General features: G+C 32.2%; 7 protein-coding genes across 9 annotated transcripts; 4 read left to right on the forward strand and 3 right to left on the reverse strand.

The window, feature by feature from the left end:
• Positions 1–24: 24 nt before the first annotated feature.
• On the reverse strand, positions 25–1002 carry LOC143200878 (m-AAA protease-interacting protein 1, mitochondrial). Its single transcript, XM_076411638.1, has 3 exons — positions 605–1002; positions 391–555; positions 25–339 (listed from the first exon to the last, which is right to left on the reverse strand). Exons 1-3 carry the CDS (start codon positions 995–997, stop codon positions 67–69), a joined length of 831 nt encoding a protein of 276 aa, XP_076267753.1. The 5' UTR covers positions 998–1002; the 3' UTR covers positions 25–66.
• A 454-nt stretch (positions 1003–1456) lies between these two features.
• On the forward strand, positions 1457–7554 carry LOC143200882 (ubiquitin-conjugating enzyme E2 R2). The gene is made up of 4 exons (XM_076411646.1): positions 1457–2016; positions 2114–2200; positions 5282–5514; positions 6499–7554. Exons 1-4 carry the CDS (start codon positions 1837–1839, stop codon positions 6725–6727), a joined length of 729 nt encoding a protein of 242 aa, XP_076267761.1. The 5' UTR covers positions 1457–1836; the 3' UTR covers positions 6728–7554.
• Positions 7555–7570: 16 nt separating this feature from the next.
• Positions 7571–10852, forward strand: Tmem214 (Transmembrane protein 214). Its single transcript, XM_076411621.1, has 9 exons — positions 7571–8073; positions 8132–8310; positions 8371–8538; positions 8598–8901; positions 8960–9379; positions 9438–9577; positions 9904–10275; positions 10328–10446; positions 10502–10852. The coding sequence occupies exons 1-9, from the start codon at positions 7938–7940 to the stop codon at positions 10620–10622; spliced, it is 1959 nt and encodes a 652-aa protein (XP_076267736.1). The 5' UTR covers positions 7571–7937; the 3' UTR covers positions 10623–10852.
• On the reverse strand, positions 10771–12184 carry LOC143200877 (deoxyribonuclease TATDN1). The gene is made up of 6 exons (XM_076411637.1): positions 12050–12184; positions 11813–11992; positions 11569–11761; positions 11324–11518; positions 11061–11270; positions 10771–10958 (listed from the first exon to the last, which is right to left on the reverse strand). Exons 1-6 carry the CDS (start codon positions 12072–12074, stop codon positions 10862–10864), a joined length of 900 nt encoding a protein of 299 aa, XP_076267752.1. The 5' UTR covers positions 12075–12184; the 3' UTR covers positions 10771–10861.
• On the forward strand, positions 12168–13635 carry LOC143200874 (glycosaminoglycan xylosylkinase homolog). The gene is made up of 4 exons (XM_076411635.1): positions 12168–12584; positions 12638–13062; positions 13119–13319; positions 13371–13635. The coding sequence occupies exons 1-4, from the start codon at positions 12168–12170 to the stop codon at positions 13570–13572; spliced, it is 1245 nt and encodes a 414-aa protein (XP_076267750.1). The 3' UTR covers positions 13573–13635.
• Positions 13636–13748: 113 nt separating this feature from the next.
• On the forward strand, positions 13749–20742 carry LOC143200865 (ATP-dependent DNA/RNA helicase DHX36). 2 transcript variants are annotated; one of them, XM_076411615.1, is made up of 12 exons: positions 13749–13886; positions 14126–15567; positions 16063–16279; positions 16336–16758; positions 16815–17112; positions 17172–17324; positions 18891–19108; positions 19167–19443; positions 19828–20020; positions 20084–20273; positions 20337–20413; positions 20465–20742. In XM_076411615.1, the coding sequence occupies exons 2-12, from the start codon at positions 14210–14212 to the stop codon at positions 20628–20630; spliced, it is 3570 nt and encodes a 1189-aa protein (XP_076267730.1). In that variant the 5' UTR covers positions 13749–13886; positions 14126–14209; the 3' UTR covers positions 20631–20742. The 2 variants fall into 2 exon arrangements, with proteins under 2 accessions (XP_076267730.1, XP_076267729.1); XM_076411614.1 differs by lacking the exon at positions 13749–13886 and having other exon boundaries at positions 13980–15567.
• Positions 20743–21669: 927 nt separating this feature from the next.
• RpS11 (Ribosomal protein S11) lies at positions 21670–23058 on the reverse strand. Of its 2 annotated transcripts, XM_076411649.1 has the most exons (5): positions 22937–23058; positions 22577–22699; positions 22418–22534; positions 21887–22092; positions 21670–21829 (listed from the first exon to the last, which is right to left on the reverse strand). In XM_076411649.1, exons 1-5 carry the CDS (start codon positions 22946–22948, stop codon positions 21706–21708), a joined length of 582 nt encoding a protein of 193 aa, XP_076267764.1. In that variant the 5' UTR covers positions 22949–23058; the 3' UTR covers positions 21670–21705. The 2 variants fall into 2 exon arrangements, with proteins under 2 accessions (XP_076267764.1, XP_076267763.1); XM_076411648.1 differs by lacking the exon at positions 22418–22534.
• Between the last annotated feature and the right edge of the window lie 1722 nt (positions 23059–24780).

The following is a 24780-nucleotide window of genomic DNA, read 5'->3' on the forward strand; positions in this document are numbered from 1 at the left end:
ACATCTTACAAAACAAACTTCAGATTGTATTCCAAAATAATTTAATCTTATTAAATATTATGGACACTATACATCCCAACCTTCATCATCACCTTGTTGAAAGTGATTTAATAAATTCACTGTCCAGTCGCTCTCTACTCCTTTAGTAAATTCCTTTATAAAACGATAATTACATATAAACATTTTTGACTGATACTGTGGAATCATCCCCGCATTTATAGGTATCTCTTCACCAGCTTTTCTCATGTCTGCCAGCCCTTTTAATGTATGAAAGACCATGGTAATTTCCACAAATCTTTTTTGATTTTCCTTATCTTCATCTTTAAATATCATTCCAATCTAAAAATAGTGTATAAACTAGGATAACAGAAATAGAATTTATCACTATACTTGATAGGGGAATGCAAAATATATATCTTCGGCATTAACTGATAACAATTCTCTTTGAGTTAAGGTCAGTAACTTTACAGTACTTTGTAATTTTGGGATTGCATCTGATGTGACAAGACCTTCTAAACTATTGACATCACCATCGGATAATTTATGAGATATAACCTAAAAACATATTGAGGAAACTTATTTCATAACTATATTTTATCCATACCTCAAGCGCCTTCTTTGATCCTTTCACAAAGTCAGCTATTTTAAACTCGGCATCGTAAAATGGTTTTATTATGAAAGTCGTCAGTAGAAAACTTTGAAATACATTAAATGTACTAGGCCATATAAGATGAGGAAAAGTCATTAAAGGGGGTATTTTATTGTTGTGGGGATTTTTATCAGAATACCGCCTTTTGAACGTTTCATTGTATAAAATTCCTTGTTTTGTAGCATAGGACGTACGTTGTTCCGCTGAAATGCTACTATGGGAAAAGAGCTTATTATTACATAATTTACTTCGATCGAAGATTCTGTTAATCACTTTATTAGAATTTCTTGAATTTCCAAATAAATTTTTAATAAGGTTAATGTTCATTTTTCGATGCAAAATTGACATATGAGACAATAGTTGTTCGATTATAAGTTATGCAATCGAAATCTATCGATCATGGTAAAATATAGCATATATTCACTAATGTAACTATGAATAATTCTCGATTATGACTTATAAATAAGTTTTATCGAGCAGGTGGATTAATATTTTAAAATATACTCCAAATAGTAGAATATAACAATATATAATAGTTGAAAATGAATCTTATTGTTTAAGGCAATATTCGATTACGCTCAGTTTTATATGACCTTTACCATTCACTGTAACCAACATAAATGTTGTTTAAGAAAAGTTAAAATATTTTAGAAATTTTCTGTCATGTTACTACAATAATTATTGACACATTTATATTTATATAAAATCCCTTGATACAGTTAAATATAATTTGAGATACTATATTTTTTACATATTATTGACGCACATTGGTATAAAAGAATACGGTTTCAGCTGATTTTGGCATTTTGACTGCATCTGAGAAAGAGATGGCAATAGAAACACGAGCGCCCTCACTCTGCTCGTATTTAATTTGTTCAGGTTCTTTGAGTTGAGAAGTGGAAAGCTGTGGGTGGTAGAACGGAGTTCTTTGTTTTTGTTGATTATTTTCAGTTTTAGTCACTTTTATTACGATTTAACGTAAAAATATCTCTAAACGACTTTTCAAGTAGTCAGATTTGTCGTGCTATTTCTACAGTAATAGATTTGTTTAATTTTTTTTATTCTAATGTCTTTAATGGCGTCATTCGAATTTATTTGAGGAACGAGTATTGAGACATACTAGTGGTGAAATTACTTTGTCAACAGTAAATTTTTTTTCTACTGGACAGTTACAGTGATTAATTGTAATGGCCGCTACTAAAGCTACAAGTAGTGCTCTACGCGCTCTAGCTGTAGAGTACAAGAGCCTACAAGAAGAGCCAGTTGAAGGTTTTAGAGTAAAATTAGTGAATGAGGACAATCTATTTGAGTGGGAAGTGGCAATTTTTGGCCCTCCAGATACATTGTACATGGGTGGTTGTTTCAAGGTAAGGATAAACTTTACAGTTATGGAATTTACATACTACAATAACAAATAACCAATCTTTTATCATCCATATTATGTGACGAATTAATTCTTTTTAGGCAAGAATGCGATTTCCTTCAGATTATCCGTACTCGCCGCCATCCATCAGATTTTTGTCAAAAGTCTGGCATCCCAATGTATATGAGGTAAGTGTTTCTAATTTTATAGTTGATATTTCTTTATTGTTCCGGTATAAATCAGTATCCTAGAGATTGTGAGCATGTTTAATCTCAAAAATGATAAGCCATTTTCTATGATAAATTAATGAATCAGTCAGCCATTGAATTCAAGGTAAGTTTAGGTCAACAATCTTTTGTAAAGGTACACTAGGAAGTAGTTATTGATAATGACCTTTTAATTTTTTTATTCAAGTTGGTATAGTTTGCCTTGTATGAGCTTATTTTTCAGTATCCATGTGATTTTCTTGTCATTTTTATATAAGATTACGTAGATATAATATTAGATACATGCTGATGAGCAATTATTTATTATTATTGATTTATGATATTTGATGAACATTTATTTGTACTGATTTATTATTGTCTAATAGTAAATAATTCACTAATTTAGTCCAATTTATTAAGAAAAACAATGTTTATTGAATTTGATTATGGTAGTTTAGGTAAGATTACACACTATTTAAAAATTAATGTTTTAAAATCTCACTGCTGTCATTTATTTTGTTTAATGTACTACGTATATCGCATTCAAATATAAAACAAATGATTCCGGGAATAGCATTCAACTCGCATGAGTCAGTTTACATTGTAACAGTAATTATTTCCATCGATTTTCAATTTGCTAGAAAGTATTGATATTCGTAGTTAACCGTTATGGAAGCAACAAAATACTTTCTCTCGGGAAAAAATCAAACCATGAAAAGAGATAACCAAAAGTACAGATCGCGCGGACACGCTCTAGTTGCCGATAGAAAAAGTGTTTTTACCGTTTCAAGACGGCTTCTCGCTCCGATTTCGTTAACAGTTTCGTGGATGGTACCGTTGGGTGGATTTCGGTTATGTAGCTCGTATCGAAAGCTCTAACTTTAATTTTAAGATATCACCGCCTCAGATTAGGAAAGTCCGGAATGGAGATTAGTTGGAAATCAATATTAATCACTATTTTTATTGAAATAAACCACGATATCTGCTATCCAGTGGGTCGAAAGATAAATAATTTCGGAGCATTTTCTTTTTATAGAAAATTACTAATCCCATCGTTTTATTCTAGCCAGTTTAAATGGAGTAAAGACCGTTAACCTTTAAAAATAACCAGATAGTATATGGTGGTATTGAGAAGTTTTTTTTTTGGTCGAGGAAATTCCAAAACATATGCGCGAGCGATAGAGACAAAAGAGCGTCTCGTTTTCGCAACAGTAAAATCTATGTTACACTTGCCAAAAACACACCACGTGACTGCCTCGTGTGGGTGTCGGGCAAAAAGGAAACCTAACAAAGAAAAACCGAATTTTATTTATCAAATCGCAGTCGTCCTATTATTTGTTTATATCGTGTATTTGCGTTTGTTTTCTCGTCTATTTTGGGATGATACCTTTTATTGTTAACTGAAAAAAAACGCGTCGGGTTTATTAAACCTGGGTTGCCACCGAGAATTGCTTAAACACAGGTCGAAGGAAGCCTAGATTTTTTTTTGTTTCGAATCGCACAATGAACAATGGACGTGAATTGAGGATATTGAACACCAAGTTGGCGGTAGTGGTAACGTAATTGTGATACACGTGCGCCGAGGCTCAGTTTTGTTTTTTATATTTTAAGTAACCTTGGCTACTTCAGGGTATGCTCAAACTTAAATGTTTATTATTTAATAAGAAATAGATTATTCTGTTGTTTGAAATACTTATTATTAATCATTGAAAATTCCCTGAATATCAATACACTTGTTTACATCAATTGATCAATCACGCAATCGAAGAGATCTTGATTTTTTACAAATTTGTATATTCAGTTGGTCTACAGTTATACTACAAAGGGTACTAAATCCGACAAATAACTTGATTCGCTAGTTTCTTGATGGTTTTTGTTTAGTTTAAAAGTGTTTTTGCTCTGCCTTTTTTCTTCATGCAATCGAGGGAATCTGTATTTTTTTGCAAATTTATATATTTAGTTGGTTGACCAGTTTACAACAATTATATGAGTATATGAGTACTAGCTTGGAATCCTATAGCTATTGAAAATCCCTAAAATTTCAATAAATTTATTTACATTAATGTTCTAAAGATATTGTGAGCGTATTCGTCAGAGGGAACTAAAACCAGCAAATGACTTGATTCGCTAGTTTCTTGATGGGTTTTGTTTAGTTAAAATATGATTTTGTTCTGTTTTTTCTTCATACAATCAAAGGGATCTTGATTATTTTACAAATTTGTATATTCATTTGGCCTACACATTTATAACAATTATCTGAGTATATGAGTACTAACTTGGAATCCTCTAGCTATTGAAAATAGCTTGAATTTCAATAAATTTGTTTACATGTAGATGTTTTAGAGATATTGCGAGCATATTTTAAAATCAGGGGGTACTAAATCCGGCAAATAACTTGATTTGCTCGCAATCCTATAGCTATGGAAAAATCCATAGCTATAGATCTTCTAATGGGTATATGAGTACATAGTTCGAAGCTAACCCTCGAAGAAAATTCCTTCTAGCCGCTAACTCGCTTTGGAGGTGAGGTGTCGAGTTCAGATCACTCCTTAACCTCACTTTTTGATTTTGAATCATGTTGATATATCTATCTTTCATCTACTGTGGTGAAACGCGGATGTCATAATCATTTTTATTTTAAGTTTTATTGGAACGCGGCGTTCAGACAGAGTCTGGCTCTCAACCAGTGCGCTAATTTTTCAGATTGTTTTTGTTATCCTGGTCCATGTTTTTTTTTCGTAGTTGTTCGCTGCGTCTTTCTGACTGAGTCTGAGGAAGTCCTTCAACTTTCATTCGATTGACATATCCAAACCATTGTTTCTGTGAATTTGTTCCTCAACTGTGCACCGATTGTCGTATCTTAATCGAATGACTTAATTTTCAGGAATGTGTTTTAATTCCACTGTTTTTTTCGAATGTTTTTGTCTAATCTAATCACTTATCCATCGCAAAACTGATTGAACAACCTACCATAAACTAAAAAATATCGTTATCGAGCCTTTTTATTTTTAACTAATCATAGTAGAGTGTCGATGGAACGATTGATAAATGATTTTTTTCCAGAATGGAGATTTGTGTATAAGTATCCTACACCCCCCGGTAGACGATCCACAGTCCGGCGAGTTGCCTTGCGAACGCTGGAACCCCACCCAAAACGTACGCACCATCTTGCTCTCTGTTATTTCACTGCTCAATGAACCGAACACCTTCAGCCCGGCCAACGTTGATGCTTCCGTGATGTATCGACGCTGGAGGGATTCGAAAGGTCGAGATAAAGAATACGAAAATATTATTAGGTAAGAATATCATGATTGGTACCGTAAACATAGTTGTGTTTTCTGTATGATCTTAACGAATGAAGTACCTAATAGTACTCGAAGGTGTATAGCCACTTGAGAAAAAGCCTGTTAAATCTTTGTGTTTTTATCTTGTTGATACACCCTTACTCATAGTTTATTTTCATTTTGTTTCATATTGGCATTGCCTCTGCATTCACATAATGAATATACATACTTATTCATATAATGAATAAGTCTCTATCTCCATAACCGATACAACAAGTCCAAGATTCAAAACATCAGCTTTAAAACTCAATCGCCAGTAATTTTGATAAATCTGAAACTGCTTTCCCATCAAACAACAAAGACAGTATCAGTTTATTTTAATAATCATTTTCTAATCAGTAAAAGTCATTTTATCTTTACTCTGTTCTAGACACTTCAGCTTTTACGTCATGGACAAAGAGCAGAGAAAATCAAAGAGATTGGTTTATCGTAGAAGCCTCTGTTTGTTGTAGTTTTATTATTTACATAACTCTATATCATTAGCATTAGTAATCCACAGTAATTTTGATATAAACGAAACTACTGCCATGTCAAACATCAAAGACAGTATCTATTTATTTTATTATGGGCTTTACATTTCTACATATATCGTATTTTACATTTTTATATGCGAAATACGAAAACGGCTAATATCGCTGATTACTAAAAATTATTTTATTTTTACTCTGTTCCCTGTACTTTCGCTTTCAAACACAAAAAACTAATATGGGGTTGCACCAAAACACCAAACCAACTAGTAATCGAACATCGGTAGTCCATACATATAATAATAAAACGATATTTTTTCTTTAGTTAAAATTTTCATTATAAGGATTTTAAAGAATACAAAATAATCCAAATGTGTATTTTTGAGAGATTAAAAGCATACATTCAAAAAATACTAGTGACCCTAGTCAGGTTGGTGATTATCATTTTTGTTTTTGTTTCGTTTTATAGGAAGCAGGCGATGGCAGCTCGCGCCGAAGCGGAAAGAGACGGCATCCAGGTACCATTAACTCTCGAAGACTACTGCATAAAGACTCAGGTCAAGCCCAGTAACTCAGAGTCGCAGGTTGAAATGACAGACTTCTATGACGACGACTATGATGAGGATTACGACGATCTATCCGATGATTCCGAATACGTCGATGAAGACGATAACGACAGCGGAAACGGCGAGTCGTGATAATATCTCACGTGAAACCCATCGACTTCTTGTACATTTTGTCACGCTTAACCTGTTAGCTATCCTTTTTTGATTCTGTACTTCTCAGCTAGTCCAGTACCATTTCGGATAGAATTGCACGCGTTTCACCCCAGAAATGATACATATGTTCGAATTTTTAACCGAACGTTAGCTGAAAAATATATTTGCGAAAAAGGATATCGAACTTAAATCGAGTCCTGTCATCAAATCATGGAGGATTAAGGTGACAATGATTTTCAATTGTTCGATCTCAATTTTTTTGTGTTTTAACACTACCTGTACATATATAATTCGTGTTAACAAATATACACAGTCGTTTTTCATCAAATACAATATTATAATCAGATACCCTCATGTTTTAACACTAGCAGATATAGGTTTAAAAAGGTATTTATGTTGATTATTTGTATATATATATAAAAGCCTTTCATATTTCTGTATTTATTTAGACCTAGGTTATAGGATTTGAAAAGCAAACTCTGGTGTTTCCTAAATGCCGCGTGAGATGGCGTCCAATCACATATATTTTTTCTAATTCGATGAGAAGGTTATATTGGGTCGCTAACATACGGATAGATCGGGAATGTTAACATTCAAAGACACAAAGCCACCTTTAGACAGTCACATCATCGGGATATAATCGAGTACCCCCCGTAAAATCGATGTTATGTATTAAGGGAAAGTTAACATTAATATTATCGTACGTTTAGAGATAATTGTGTAGCTTTAGTCCTTGCTTTTTAATGGTTAAATTGAGTTTGTAATATTTTCAGTATAAGAATTTGAATAAATGTTTGAAATATCAAGCCATACGTCTACTTATTTTTAAGTACTCCCTAATCAATAAAGTGCCTAAACTTAATTTCATTACGGGCCTGTTATCGTTGCCTAATAGCGTATGTATTTAATCGTTTTAATTGAATAAATTATTACATATAAATAATGATAAATAATACACTTTATAGTCTAGGCAAATATAATTAGCATCAAAATAATATTAATCTAATTTTGTTCAAAATCCATAAAGTCGACCTTGGTTAAGAAAGGAAATGACTAAAGTGACGTGGAAGCTCTCGATTCCGCGTCATCAGGATTTGTTTTCGTTGGAGGTTAGTTCTGTTTCAGGGAGACGGGCCCGATAAGAAGTTTTATCCGTTAGTTAAGTTTTTATTTCTTCAATAAAACCACAATGTCCGGTCAATGGGAAGTCGTTCGGGGCAAAAGCGATCGTCGAAATAAACCGCAGCCCCCGAAGTCTGCTAACAAACCTGCCGAACAGAAAAACAAGAAAAATATTTTGAACAACGTTAAGTTGGAAGAACTTCGTGAGTATTCGGTATATCGAAAATATGTTTGTTGTTCTCAAGAAATTATTTGTTTCAGTGCCCAAATCACAGGTTCAGAACTTGTATTCTGGGAAACAGAATAATAAGGAACAACACAAGCAACAGGAGAAAGTGAAACATAAGGAACCCAAGAAACAGGAAACTAAAAAGCCCAAAGCACCCCCAGAGCCACCTAAGCCAAAACCACCAAAATCCATTGAGGCTGGTTTGATAGCTGTAGGGGAAATATTTGCTTTCAGGTTTTTTTATTTGTAAATGTGCACAATTTATTTTTAGATTAACTCTGAAGAATTTAAGACACTATATGAGAAAACAAAGAAAGCGTATCCTGATGCCCCCATATTATGGCTGAAAGAACTAACTCAGTTTTTGAATCAAAAGATATGTCTAGAAATTTCTGATCCAGTATTTTCTTCCAAACCTCAGGGGTTCCCCTATAATGTGGTAAGTATGATCAAATTTTAATCAGTATTTTCAGAATTTTTAGTAAAATCTATATTCAGGTACCATCTAGCATCAAAAACATCATAGAAAAAGCAATAAAGGAGGCTGGGAAAAATAATGCCCAGTTATATTTTGATATTGCTTTAACATCAATGGTTACAGATTTAAGTAAAGGCCTACCAGCTGTGGGCTATCGGTTCTTTTTGCAATACATAGCTCTCAGTGAGCCCAAGCTTGTTACAGAAAATCTTTCTAAACATGTAGTTTTAAGGAATTCTTATCAAAATAGAGCTAATGTTGCCTTAGCAATTTTGTGGGCATTGAGTCATGTGGGAACAAATGATCTCAAATGTGGTCTAAAAGGTGTGTATGAAGATATTATTAAATGACAAGCAAGTTTTCAGAAAAAGTGTTGTTTCAGTGTTTGAAGAACTGATGTTACCTTTAATTGAAATGAAGAATTATTCCAAATATGTAGTTAAATATCTGTTAGATCTTATAAGTCAAAAAGAGAAGGTGCAAATTACAAAAGAACAGTACCTACTTATTTTGGACATCATCTATACAAACAGGAAGAACTTCCCGGTTGAGTTACAAAAGGAGTTATATGTACAGGCGCCACAGTTGAAGAGCTTTTTGTTTGCGAACAGCAAGGAGAGATATCATAATTATGTAGAACCATTTTTAAAGAGACTGTCCATGACCACCAATTCTTCATATCAGAATGTGCTCTGTGATACTATTATTGAAATTTTTACAAAGGACCAGTCCACTATGGCTCACTGGAATAAAATATATATAAAGAATTTATCATCTAGTGCTATTTTACTAAATTATATCAGTAAGTATACCAATTTGTTACTGCTTTTACGGTCTCTAATCAAACATTGTTATTTTAGGTGATAATTACGATAATATTAACTCCTGTGTATCAAAAGTTTTAAAAGACTTATTAGTTAACTTTTCCAATACCAATAAAGAACTAAGTTTAAAGAAACGCAAGGATGACGGCTTAAAACCTGCCATAAATGCCATTGCTGTAAGTTTTTACCCAATCCGGTCCTGAACATTTTTATGAATTTTAATCATGTCATCGGACATGCGCAGACAATTTCCTAATTCATTTACGATCTTGCGCGCTGTCATACTCAGTAACCAAATCATTTATAAATCGATATTAGACTGGTTTTCCTTATTAACGGGATTAGTTGGTTTGGGTATTGTTTTATTTGATTTACTATACCTGTTTTAACTTTTGACAATATGGCTTCAAAACATTCAAAGAAACAAGAGGTACATTTGATCCGTCCACGTTCCACATACCCGATTTTAAATATGTTCGAGTAAACATTGTACTTTTTTCAGAAACTCCAAGCCAGAAAAACAGCCCCAAAATGTAAAAGCGGACTATGTAGGAGGTTGTTTGTTTTTTCGTTCTTTGTCGTCCTTTTATTTGTGATCACGGAACCACTGAGATGTCCAAACACACCAAGGGAAGACCTATACATGGTTCGATTTAGTACAAAAGTTTGTAATATCACTGGGAAAGGGTTGAATTGGGTGGATTCCAGACTAGAGCAAAGTATACCGGATCAATATAAGCAAGTCAAGCTGGTTTTGCAGCCATATTGGTCTCTGGCCAGTGATGTTGGGAAAGTTATATTTAATATACAAGAAAATGTGAGGCAAACTTGTGTTGGATATGTAAAAGAAAAGTATCCAGTTATTATGGCATCAGTGAGTAGAATGAATAAAATTTATTTCTCAAATAATAATTGATTGATTATAGGTGGATAGTTATGCCCCAGGATTTATTGACAATACTAAGACTATCTTTACAGATGCCTTTGCTAAATCGATTAACTACTACCGTATCAGTGTAAACTATTTACAAAAGGAAGTGTTTGTGTATGTACTGTAATTAAAAAAAAAACAAAATATTTATTTTATATTTTTATTCTAGAGGCCAACTTTCACCTGAAAATATTCAAAAAGTAATTGGCCAAGCGTACAATACGACCTCAGAGAAAGCTATTGAATACTACCATTGGGTCTATGAAAAAGTTCAAACTACTATTAAATAAGATTAAAGGAAAGAATAGTTCTTTTTAAAAAAAATTCTGACAGGTTTTTAGGCAATTAATTCTTTTTATATGAAAAAAAAACCATAAGACTAAATTGATTCTTGTGTATTATTTTGGGTGATTTGTGAATGAAGTTATTTCTATTACATTTTTTTACTGTATAATAATATATTTATTTAGATCTGCATATTGTTATAAACATATGTTGTTAAATACATTTTTAAGAAACGGCTGACTATTTATTTGAAGAATATATTAATGGTATTTTGATAAAATTGTGAGCCTAGCTCTTCGATTGGTTCATTCTTAACTGCTGATATAACATCTAGAACTTGTCTGTAACAAAAAAAATAGGTGTTTCAATAGGTCAAACTTTGAACCTTGATAATCAACAAGTTATTAATCAAAATGTAGCAAAACAATAATGTCTGTGCTAACCTTATATTCATTGGTTCATTCCTGCTCTTTATCATATGGTCTGGCTTCCATTTTTCTTTTTTTACTGTTGGGAACTTGTTTTCCTCCGAGATATATTTGTAGCCTGCATGTGTTGGACGGATTTCACACCATGGACAATCTGTTTCTAGCATGATTTTATCACTTGGTATTTCTTTAACTGTATTCAAATTTTCTTCTGTTTTTAAGGAACTAAAATGACACATATAAACATTCGATTTTGTCACGCTCCTGAAAAACCAGACCATCCATTTAATCCAATGTAGTAACCCAAAGCTATGAACTTCTTAGCATCTTCTATTGAACCATCAAATGAATGTACCACTCCAGTAGAATTGTAGTTAGATAAAATAGTATATAAATCAGTCGCTGCATTTCTACAATGTAGAAATAGCGGCAATTTCAAAGATTCGTTAAGTTTCAATTGCTGTTCAAAATACCTGCAAAAAATCTATGAAAAAGTTTAATTAAGGCATATTAAAATTATTACTTTATTTGTGTCTCCTTGGCGCAAAAATTCAAACGGTCATAATCTAACCCACATTCACCTATAGCAACCACTTTATCTCTATTTTCTTTCGCCAAATTTTCAAGGCCTTCTAAATATGTGACTGGATCTTGACCGTTGCTCTCAAATTCTGAACACCGCGTTGGATGACAACCGACCGTCGCATATAGCCGCTCTGAAATTAATTCCAAATTAAACAATGCCTCTCTATGTAGCCTAATTTTACCGTCGGTTCTAGCTATCTGGATAGCTCGTCGACTCTCGTCCAAATTCCCTGCAGTTATAATAAGTTTGTCCAAGCTAAACTCAAAGCTTCTTTTCAATACATGCTCCAAATCTGGTTGATGCTTTTTAGATCCATTGTACAAACCCTCGAACATAGGATCAGTTAAATTCGCGCCTATATCTATAGTTTAAATTAAAATCTTTAAACTGTGATAAATTTATTTATTTAATTTATTACCGATGAACTTCCTTATCCAACCCATTATTGTTTTTAGGTTATGTAATGTTAACTTTACAAAACACCGTACGCAATATATGCAGAGAAAAGGTAAAATGCAATATTGGAGGAAGCTTAAATGTTGCGAAAGAAAAGTATATTTTTTATTTCCCTGATAATCCTGTCTATATTCTTTGTTACAACATATATTCTGTTGGCCTATTTACCAGGGAGTACCATTGAGGTTAAAAAGAACAGGGTGGAAGAATTAATATATAATGAGCTTAAAACCCTTCCTAATATTTATTATTCCTCACAAAATGAAGACAACGACAAATTTGAGAAACTCTTAGAAAGTATAAAAAGCCAACAGGGAAATGATGAAAATCTAAATAGCATTTGGCAAAAAGCAAATTCATGGGTTTCAGAAAATCAATTGTTAAACATATCTAGCTCTGAATTGGGGAAGGTGATAACTGCTATGAAGAGTGTAAAAATTATTAAATCTGATATTGATACAAGAGGTACTCAGTTGAAACTGTTACTAACTTTGAAGGTATTTGATTTATTTCTGTTATTAATACTTATATATGTTCACGACACTTTTAGGGTGATCAACAGGTAGTTTTTAAACCTAAATGGTATAATGAAGAAAAAATAATAGAAGGACCAGTATATGCGGGAAAAGACAGATATCAATCTGAAATTGTGGCATTTTATTTATCAATTTTATTAAAAAAACCTCTTACGCCTTTTAGTGTTAAGAGAAATGTATCATTTAAATATGAGATACTACCAGTGGCCACTAAAAGACTCTTGGCAACTAGTTTTGAGCAAAATGAAAGCAGATGTATTTATGGAAAGTGTTTTTATTGTAAAAAAGAAGATCCAATATGTGAAGATAAGAATAATATGCTAACAGGGGTTGTGATATTTAATGTCAATAAGAGTTTCAACAATTACAGGTCACCTTGGCAACGTACATATAAAAAGAATAAAAAAGCTTTATGGCAAGATGACCATAATTATTGCAAGTAAGTAAAAAATTGTTAAATTTGTAAATACCTGTAACTTTGAAAAAATAATTTAGGACTGTGAAAACAAAACTTACAAAGAGGAGGCTGCTAGATTTAATTGAGACTTCCATATTTGATTTTCTTATGCAAAATGGTGATAGACATCATTATGAAACGTTACACAATCAAGTCCTCTGGATTGATAACGGAAAGGGTTTAGGAAATCCATTCATACAACATGTTGATATTTTAGCTCCTTTGTACCAGTGTTGCATGTATGTCAAATATTTGTCCATGTTACACAGAATTATTATTAATTCTTACAGGATCAGGGATGCAATGTTGAAAAATTTACTGAATCTAGCTGGTGGTGAATTATCCAGAAAAATGTTATTGATGCCTGATATCACAAATTTAATTACAAAAGATCATCTCAATGCCATGGAAAAAAGACTGTTGTTAATATTTGCAACTATTGAATATTGTAGGAAACAAGCAAGTTCAGAATATCTACATAAAATTATTTAAATCGATCTATTTATATTTGAAAATAGTATTTATTTTCTAATAAAAAATATAAATACATATTTAGATGAGTATTGTTTTTTTTTAACAGAAAAACCGTCATTTGTTATTTTAAGCATTTAAAATAAAAACTGCAGGGTAAAGTCAAAATTTCAAATCTTTGTTAATCTAGGGTTATTAAAAATGTTACCGAATATTTGTGTTTAATAAAAAAGTTGTGTTTTCTTAAGTTGAAAATCTGTTAATTAAATAGTTCTTAGATAGAAATAAGATAGTTGTTTTACTACTGTCTACTGCTTATATTACCTCATCTAACTGTAAGTAATACATCAATAAATTTTTATTTATTTTAAAACATTTGAATACTAAGCGCGAACAAACGTATACATTACATCACATTACTATAACCTTATACTTTTAAATACCTGGCTCATATACCGTATAACCTCGTTTTTTGTTTTGTTATATCTATTTTTAAGGAATATTCAAGATGTTTACCATACATAATTTTATAAGGTGTAAAAATGTCTTCAGTTACTATCGTTATACATTTCAGAAGGCTGGTTTGGGTTGTCGACCAAATTCAACTGTGTTATATAGACCAAACACCAGTTATACCTCTGGAACGGTAGAAAATATAATGAAACACAAAAAAAGTAAAACACAACGTTGTTTGAGTCTCACCGATGTAATAAAGAAGGTAAACGCGACGTTACCGAAGGATGAACATGTAAACGCAGAGAAGTTAAAAAATAGTTTTGGGGAAATGAAGGATATATCGAATGAGTTAATGGAATTATTAAGATGTGAATTTAACAGAAGCATAGTGATAGAAAAATCATTTACACAAAATAAAGGGATATGGTTGTGTAATTTAAATTTTGGTGATTGTATGAAGAAAAGTTTTGAGGGTATAGGTATTACAAAACAGACAGCTGAGTATAACAGTTCTTTAGCCGCAGTGTTGTGGTTAAAGAAGGTGTCTACAAATAGAGAGTTGTTAAAAAATAATTACTCAATTTGTTTAGATAATGATAGTTTAAATAAAGAAGAGCAGGTTTTGGACCCCTTAAAGAACCAGAAGAAATTGAAACAAAAAAACAAACATAAAAATTCTATGGCTACTCTTTCGAATTCAGAAATGTTTCAGAATTTGTTTAATATTGTTAAAAAGAAATCAAACAAGTTCAGTGTCCAAAACAGATTAATTTATACATCATCTTCTTTAAGTGCAAGAAAAGCAAATTTTGAAAAGAATGTTGAAAATTCATTACCTTTAATTTCAAACACAAAAGTGCAGGAAAATTGTTCTAATGAGGGAAATCTTCAACAATATAGTGATCAAAATAATAATATATGTGATGAGCATGTGAATACAATATCAAGAAAACATCCAACGGAATATAAAAATATAACATTGGGGAGTTATTCAGAGGTGCAACATATTCATGCAAAATATCCAGAGCCGAAAAATGTTTTGCATGCTTTCTATCAGGTCTTGCAAAATCAGTTACACAATAAGTCATTAAATTGGGATGTATCTTATAAATCTGTGAGAACTGGCGGTTCTTCAGAGTGGATGTGCGTCTATCATTTGAAATGGCCAGAACACGTCAAGATTAGTGCTAGAGAGAAGACTAAAAAGCAGGCCAGTATGTTAGCAGCTTTAAAATGTTTAGCATACCTTTCAGAATGTGGAAAATTATCAAACGATGGTATGCCGCTAATTTATACCAAAGATGAAGTGAAAACGATAACACAAAAAAAAGAAAAGGAAATAACGATTGATAGAGATAGTCTGGCTAAAATGGAAAGAATTAGGCAAATTTTTGACACCAACATACAACCTTTAATAAAAGACTTTGACTATTCTTACGAAACCGAATCAATTAATATCGAAGACCCAGAAAAAATGTATTTAAAATCACAACCCAAGTACCTGCAAATATCTAAATACGTGACAAAAGAAAAGACTCATCTACCAATTTCAGATTTAAAGTGAGTGTTAGTTTTTTTACTCACATTAAGGTAAGCGCGCATTCGTACGTTTCAACTATATATACTTTTATATATATATATATATATATATATACTTTTTTTTACATATTTTCATGTTATATTATTAACATTTTCAAAAATAATCTGAAAATGTCGAGTAAATAAAAAAATTCTGTTATAAAATTCATTACTTTACTTTGGTCCATCACTCCAATAAATTTATATCATTGTTTCATATGCGATTACCATAACAACGTAACAATGACAAATAGTAAATTATTAATAGGTTTATAATATGTTTCCGTTGAAATTTTATAATAAAAAGCACATATAAACATTCTTTTGTTAATATACAGTGTCTGCCTACTTTTCGAGTTTTACAGTCACAAACATGCAAGAGGATAAAGATTTTTAATTAGAGAAATTTTGAAATTGATACATACGAATGTACGCTTATTTTGACTGAATCAGGTTAACTAAATAAAAAAATCACAGGGAATCGTTTATGGATCTACTGAACAAAAACAAATGCGTTATAGTGAAAGGGCAACCAGGTTGCGGTAAATCAACGAGGATACCTCAGTATGTTTTAGAGTCTTGGGCATGGCAAAATGAGGGTAGGAATAAATTATGCCGCATAGCTGTTACGGAACCTAGGAGGATAGCGGCGATTTCTTTGGCCGAGAGGGTTGCCGACGAACGCGATGAATCTGTAAGTCCAAATCAGTTTTTTTAATTAATTTACGTTATTTTTCCCTCATATTTCAGGTAGGGCCGATTGTTGGATATCAGGTTCGACTTAAATCGAATTTTCAGCCCAGAACCGGAAGAATATTGTACTGTACCACTGGTATTTTGTTAAGACATCTTCAGACCGATCCAAAACTTACCAACTTCAGCCATGTCATCCTTGACGAGGCGCACGAGAGAGACTTGAACACCGACCTGTTGATGAACCAGCTGAAGAGGGCGATGAAAGAGAACGAAAACCTGAAGGTACTCGTTATGAGTGCTACGATAGACGCCGGCGAGTTTTCGAAGTACTTCGACGACGCTCCTATCTTCGAAGTGCCCGGATTCACGTACCCGGTCAAACAACACTATCTGGATCACTGCAAGTTGGATGTTTCAAAGACGTTGAGAATGTGCGCGGGGGATCATCCGCAAGTCGTTCACGAAGACGTAGCTAAGGTAAGAGCCCGACTCTTAAAAGGTGGATTCTTTGATTTAAACCTGTACACTTGTAGGTCGTAGAGTACATTCATAAAGTGAAAGATGACGGTGCCATATTGGTCTTCCTGCCTGGCTGGGAAGACTTATCCAGGATCCAGCGGCTGTTGAGCCATCTGAGCGATGCCGTCGTGTGTATGTTACATTCAAAACTGAAGGATTCCGAACAGTATAAGATCTTCTCGAGACCACCTCCGTCGATGAGAAAGATAATTTTAGCCACGAACATAGCGGAAACGTCCATTACCATTGATGACGTAGTTTACGTGATCGATACTGGCCTCCACAAGGACCAGATATTCGATAATGATAAAGGTACCGTTGTTTTGACGAATCTTCTTCGGTCTGGTTGATGCCATTGTGTCGAATTGTAGGTATCAGTGTGATTGATATGGAATGGATATCAAAGGCTAGTGCGAATCAGCGAGCGGGCAGGGCGGGAAGATGTGCACCAGGCGAGGCCTATCATTTGTACAGCTTGGATAAGTATAATTCATTTGATGAATATACTACTCCTAAAATAATAAGTAAGTTTTGGTAACCTATACCTATTCACCAATAATTTCAAAAAAGTACATCATATTTTTATTTATTGTAAAATCATCTAGATTTTCTTAGTAGCTATTTTATTCTATTAATTAAAAAAAATATATTAAGTAATTATTATTACTAACAACTTAAAATAGGTATAAAAATTCCATTTAATTCCTAAGTACTGTAAAGCTTATATGTTAATGTTAGTATACTTATGATTTAGAAAAAATTCATGTTACTGACACTGATGTTATATTTAAATTCTCTGATCAACCTTTAGGTGGGGAAATACGTGTAGAACGGCGTATCTCGGGTAATTTCTATTAATATTTTTAACCAATTAAGAATACATTTATTTTATTGATATTTTGAGATTGTATTTAAGAGTTTATAAACAGATTTTCAATTTTTTTTTAATCAAAATGAAGATATCGACTGTGTTGTGAGTCTTCGCTGAGGTAGGTGATTTGTACACGGCGAGCAAGTTTGCGGTAGTAATTAATTAATTTAAACAACTTACTAATTAATCAGCTATCCCACTATCATATTGCAGTCCTTCATCAGCTTCATATGTGTCATTTTCGGCTTCCTGCTATTCTGTTTGAGCTTTTCGAGCTTCTTTACCGTCCAGAGAGCTGCGTCGATTTTCAACTTGGGCATAATTGAAACTTCTGCTACTAACGGTAATATCAAGCTCGTTCAGAATGGTTAAAATACTGGTTGTTCTTTACAATAGTTCCTCCATTAAATAAACACGTAGCGAAATATGCTGACACCTCAACGATTATTAAACCAGAATACAAATGTTTTGGAGCCAATCGCTGAAAATGAATTGAAGCTTTCATGTGAAATATGGGTATGATCATCGGAGACATCTCTCGACTAAATTATCTGTCGTTAAATTTTAATCTTCTTCTTTCTTTTTTTATTTTCTTTCACCTTTTCTTCTTCATTTTCACTACGGTTATTTGACTCTCGATTCGTATTCCGACTTCCGTGAAACGATCTTTTACGAGGTCTAATACTACGGCTTGAACTATGATGCTAGTTTGTTGGATGCCAAGACATTTTTGTATAAATGAAACGCATACTATGAAAGTTAATTTAAAATTCATTCTAAAATGTAAGTAACCTTGCTGAGTCACTAATACTTGTATACATTTATATCAAAAATCACTATTGTTCAAAGAAACAAGAATCCTTCCAATACCACCCCGTACTACATTACTCGCTCCACCCATTAGTCCGGTGGACGCTCCCTAAAATCGTTATAACTATTAAATGGTGTGGAATTTTATTTTGAAATTTACAGAGTATATTCTTGAATAGTTGTACTATTTGTTTATGGGATAAAAAATGATTTTTTTGAAGCTTCTACACCTATTTCTTCTCTTAAATAATATTTAAAAAAATTAAATACGAAGGTTATTCTTAAACTTCTTTACGTTGCCTTTAGCTGTAGGTTCAGATGACCACAGTTCTATTGTTTGTTTGAAGTTCGAACTGGTGTACTCGTACAAGTATTATAATTTAATCTTCCATGTTTTACTCATTTTCAGATAGTTCTTTAACGAAGGTTGTTTTGGATTCAAAAACGTTAGTGAACAACATGAGCGCTTGCGAATTTATGAATAATCTCATTACACCACCAGAAAGACAGGCCGTTGAACGAGCAGTGGAGGAACTGAAGCAATTGGAGTTGTTGAATGACGACGAAGAGCTCACCCCGTTAGGCAGGACCTTGGTCAATTTCCAATTGGAGCCGGATCTCGCTAAGGTTAAATTTAACATTTTTAATGCTTCGCGATTGTTTTGTTGCAATATCCTCATTTCAGACAATGGTTAACAGCGTGGTGTTCAAATGTACCACGCCGATTGTCGATATAATCACCCTGTTCTCAGCGGAAAGTGAGATATTCGGTTCGTTATCCTTAACCAGTAAGGAGTCGATAAAAACAATGAAGGAGGGTTTTTCGAAGAACTCGGACCACTTAGCTCTGATGAGGATTTACGAGCAGTGGCTGGAGCTTTTCGAAGAGGATAGTCGTCATGAGGCGTATAGATTCTGTAACGAAACGAATTTGGTGCCTCATAGGATGGAATACATTTCGAGTGAGTGTAATATTGCTATAATATTAGATATACGAGAACATTTTTAAAGTTCCATTGTAAAACATCACAAACTTCTTCAAAATAACTTATCGTCTTCTAAAAATTTTGAAGTAAATAATATTTGATCGCTTGATTTCCAATCGTAGTTCGTTCAAAAAGAAGCAGGAGCTTTATCCATAATTTTTGTCACAGTTATTCATGAATTAAAAGAAATATATCTGATAGATTCACAATGTAATTTTTTTATTAACTTTTTGATTTATATAATCTTACATATATTTTCCAAAAAAATAATTGAAATTAAAAAAAAACCAAAAAATGTGAATTCCTTTTTCATCAAATATTAGACGGATTTTAACACTGACTTTTTATCGTTCCATGTAGAGCTGAAGGACATTCATATAGGATATTTATACAATGGATTGTACGATTCTTTACCAATATGCGACGATTATTCCGACAACGATGAATTGGTGAAGGCGGTCTTGTATTCCGGAACCGGAAATCTACTAGTTCACCGAAACTGGGATATGGTGAAGAATCGCTTGAAAACCAACGTCAACGTTCTCGTCACCAGGTAGCTTCCGCTAGCCGTTGTAAGTCCTTCGTTTTTTTATTCACGCGCTTTTGATTTTGATAGAAACAATCACAAAGCTACCATAACACCAGATAGCGTAAACTACAGACGAAACAAGTTCCCGTCCGATTTCTTGGTCTACATGAACGAAACCCGGTCGAATATCCGAAGAACATCGATAGTTAGGGAATGTAGCTTAATACCAGCCGTGTCTGTGTTGTTGTTCTGTAACAAAGAGCTGCTCGTCAAACCTGTAAGTTTTTCGCCGATTATAGACTAGTTGGCGTTGAAATAATCACGAAATAATACGTTCCAGGTTCCAAAAGAATTAGATCAAGATCTCGTCAATGTCAGTATTGATAATACTAACCTTACGTTCTTGATGAACAAAGAGTAAGTTATTTTTTATTTATTTCATTCAATTTCATATAATCAAATTTTCAGTGAGGCAGGCGTATTAGTTGATTGTAAATCAGCCATAGAATCTTCATATAAATACTTAATACATCAACTGGTATATTCTGGCGAGGATATATCTGAAATGTTAGGACATTGGAACAAAATTCTGAAAAATTTAGATTCTATCCTCACGAATCACAAGATTAAATAAATCGTGTTACCAACACAAAGAGTATTGTTTATTAGTGTAAGTTTCCTATTATTTTTTATTTATTGTTATATAGAAAGTCAATAACTTTTTCTAAATTAAAGTTTGTTTAAAATTGTGGCGTTTTATTTAATAGATAGATTTATAAACATTTGGTTCCTCCAGTATTGGAAAGTTAACAGCAAGTTATACCATTACGAATCAAAAGGTAGGTTTATCAGATATTAATAATTTATCTTGTTAATAATAAACTTTTCATTGAGACTTTCAATACTTTCCTAAACTTGTAAAAGCCAAATTACAGCGTAGATTTAATATGAAGATGGGGAACCAAAAAATATATATACTAGTGATGATAAACAGAAATTTTGCTGTTGATAACGCCAACGTATACTTAAATCGTCAAAAAACGTTATAAAAATTCATTATTTATGTCCTCAAATTTGATACCTGGAGGAAAAAGCTTCTCATTTCTATTTATAAATCCAAGGAGCTGCCATAGCCGTGCATGAAAATGTATCAGAGAGAGGACTGTCAACTAAAGTTACATAGCATATAAATATTTAACTACATACGGAGACTAGCTTTGTCCTGAGATTTTTTTTTTCGATACCTCCAAAAGAAGTAGATTACAAGTCAAAAGAGTAATTACATTTTTATTTACGCAAACCTTAAATAAGAAGTATTTGGAGTTTTACAGGAGATATATCGAAAATAATTTTTGGTAAATATCCTACTTCGATATCACCGGTTTCCAGGATATTTCAGAAAACAAAAAACCAATTAATCAAACAACTCGGCTCATTTATGCCTTTTGGTGTTTGGATTTTAACTGATTAACAAGTCAACTGGAATCACGTTAACTAATAATTTTTTTTGACATAAGCACTTTAGACGATGCTACTCACAATGTAATTAAGATGTTATGCTTCCTGTATTTTTAGTTTATAAATTTTTTTAAAATTAATATAATGCATAATTGGTGGTACTGCTTAATAATGAACTGTAAGGTCTTAATCCAATCTGAGTAAAACAAAACAAGTGATTTTTAAAAAATTTATTACATACTTATATGTACTTAAAACTTCTTGAAGCTCTTCTTTGAGCTACTACTCTTTGTAACCTTCAATACATTAAATCTAACTGTTTTGGACAGGGGCCTGCATTCACCAATGGTTACGACATCTCCAATTTCAACATCCCTGAAAATAAATCCAAATTATGCTTATATTCATAGTTTAGGTTTGTAAAAGACATACCTGAAGCAAGGTGATAAATGAACAGACATGTTACGATGTCTCTTCTCAAAACGATTATATTTCCGAATATAGTGGAGGTAATCACGACGGATTACAATTGTGCGTTGCATCTTCATCTTTTGTACAACTCCTGTCAAGATACGTCCACGGATCGAAACATTTCCAGTGAATGGGCATTTCTTATCAATATATGACCCATCAATAGCCTAAGAAATATAATGGTTTAAATTTCTAATTATTTACTAATCAATATGGTTAAATGTAATAGTATTTGTATGTATATCTTATGTAAATATAAATATATCAAGCTCCCTAGGCATTTCCAATTACAACCTATTGTATCAACCACCTGTACTGAAAATTCTCTGTTAATTATATATATATAGCGTAAATGTTAATTTATCAAATTCCATGCAAATCTACGTAAGATAGAGAAACCATAAACCAGTAATAAATTAAAGATTCCCAATAATATATCGGTTCAAGATTCATGTCCTCAAGTTAATCAGTATATTTCAAAGTAGATTTTACCTCGCGAGGAGTTTTAAACCCTAACCCGACATTCCTTGATAAGCGGGCTGTTTTCTTCCTTTTGCCTAATTTCTGGTTTACGAAAACAGTGGGTTGTTTTTGGAACGCCTTTTCAGTCTAAAGAAACAAATAATGTATTAGTACAATGATAGTAGGTACCTCTCTTGGTGTTTTAAATCCCAGGCCGACTTCTTTATGGTAGCGAAGAGACTTCTTCTTGCCTCCGGCGCCTTTTTTATGATTTAAGAAAATTGTGGGTTGGCGTTGAAAAGCCCTTTCGTTCTAGAAAATTAGGTTTCATTTAAATGCGGTAGATACATTCTTTTTGACACATAAAACCACGTGTGGTTATATTCTAGTAAGGCCTATAACTACAGTAAGCGTCAACAACACAATATTTGAAAACAATAATAATAATCCGGATAGCATTATAATATGAAAAAACTAATGGGATGCAGATGAAATGATAAAAAATATCATAAATTCAACAAAAATTTGGAAGAAAACCTAAATACTTACTTGATCCGCCATGTTCACAATATGAAAGAACTAAGTAACTGAAATACCGATAGAACGACAGCTCGCGATGGTGTTGCCACCTAAAAGTTAATAAATTTTATTATATTTTATATAGATAACCAATAATACACCTATTTTCTGTTTTAGTTTAGATATATATTTATAATTTTAATTAATAATAATGTTGATGTTTTAAATAATCTTATTTTCATATTTCAATATTACCATATAAATTTAAAAAATTAAAATAATTAAATAATATACGCAACTAAAAATACTTATAGTTGAAAAATTTGTGTATTTAATTTATTATAACTATAATATATTGTTTACAAGAGTCACCATGTAACATTGGCACTTGTCGTGGTAGTTATATATACTGTATATTGTTACAATATATGTAAAGATGCATTTTGTTTATGTTAATAGAAAATTCATACACACTTGATCATAAAATCAAATAGTGAGGTATTTGACATCTAAATATGTACAGGTGCTCGCATACAATATAACGAATAAATACGATAAAAACAGTATTGAACATTTGCAGGCTATAAAATGTTTTTATAACCCAATGTAATATTCATAGTGTGCGTCTTGTAACTTAAATGTATGTGACTGAACATGAAATAAAGTTACATGCTGCTGAATATATGACTTTTACAGTGAAATATTTGTTAGTATGAATATTCCCAGGAAAATATCTATTAGACTGTATAAAATTAATATTTTTAGTACACAATAAATTTTGACATATACTATTCAGAAATGTATCAAAATACTTTTAATATCATTAGTAAATAAAATAATAGGATTTTATATAACAGGTAAATTGAAAAGTCCCCGGCCTGACACATAGATGGCGCTACTAGAATTAAAGCCATATATTTTTTAGTTAGCCCTATGGCCCTAATTCTCAAAAGATGCTTGTGTTCATTAGTTTGTGAATTATAGCATTTTGAGTGAAGCAACTTTTGTTATTGTGAAAAAAATGGATAAAAAGTAATTTCCCGTGTTAATAGAATATTGCTTTTTGATGCAAAAAATACAGTTGAAGCAAAAAGTTGGCTTGATGTCGAGTTTCCGGACATTGCCCCAGGAAAATCAACCATCAAGTATTGGTATGCTAAGTTTAGACGTGGTGAAATGAGCACCGAAGACGGTGAACACAGTGGACGCCCAAAAGAAGTTGTTACTTATTAGTGTGTTACTTACGTTACAGCTATTTTTTTATTTATTTCATTCAACTAATATATAATAAAATTTTCAATGAGGCAGGCGTATTAGTTGATTGTAAATCAGCCATAGAATCTTCATATATTTACTTAATACAGCAACTGGTATATTCTGGCGAGGATATATCTCAAATGTTAGGACATTGGAACAAAATTCTGAAAAATTTAGATTCTATCCTCACGAATCACAAGATTAAATAAATCGTATAAACACAAAGAGTATCGTTTATTAGAGTAAGTTTTCTATTATTTTTTATTTATTGTTATATAGAAAATTAAAAAATGTTTCTAAATTAAAGTTTGTTTAAAATTGTCGCATTTTATTTAATAGATAGATTTGTAAACATGTGGTTCCTCTAGTATTGGAAAGTGATGATAAAGAAGTTTCAGAAAAATTTTGCTGTTGATAACGGCAGCTAAATCATCAATAATCGTTATAAAATTTTATTTTCGTCATTATTTATGTATCTAAATTTCATCCTTCAGAAAGGTTTGAAAATATTTTTAATATCATTAGTATATAAAATAACAAAATTTTATATAATTATTATTAAAAAATATTTGAATTATATTAGCTGTAATTGTATAGTGTATTTGTTATGCAACTAA

Source organism: Rhynchophorus ferrugineus, unplaced genomic scaffold (assembly GCF_030347505.1).
Source record: "Rhynchophorus ferrugineus isolate W39M unplaced genomic scaffold, kcgeb_rfMv2 rfM8, whole genome shotgun sequence".
Taxonomy (NCBI): domain Eukaryota; kingdom Metazoa; phylum Arthropoda; class Insecta; order Coleoptera; family Curculionidae; genus Rhynchophorus; species Rhynchophorus ferrugineus.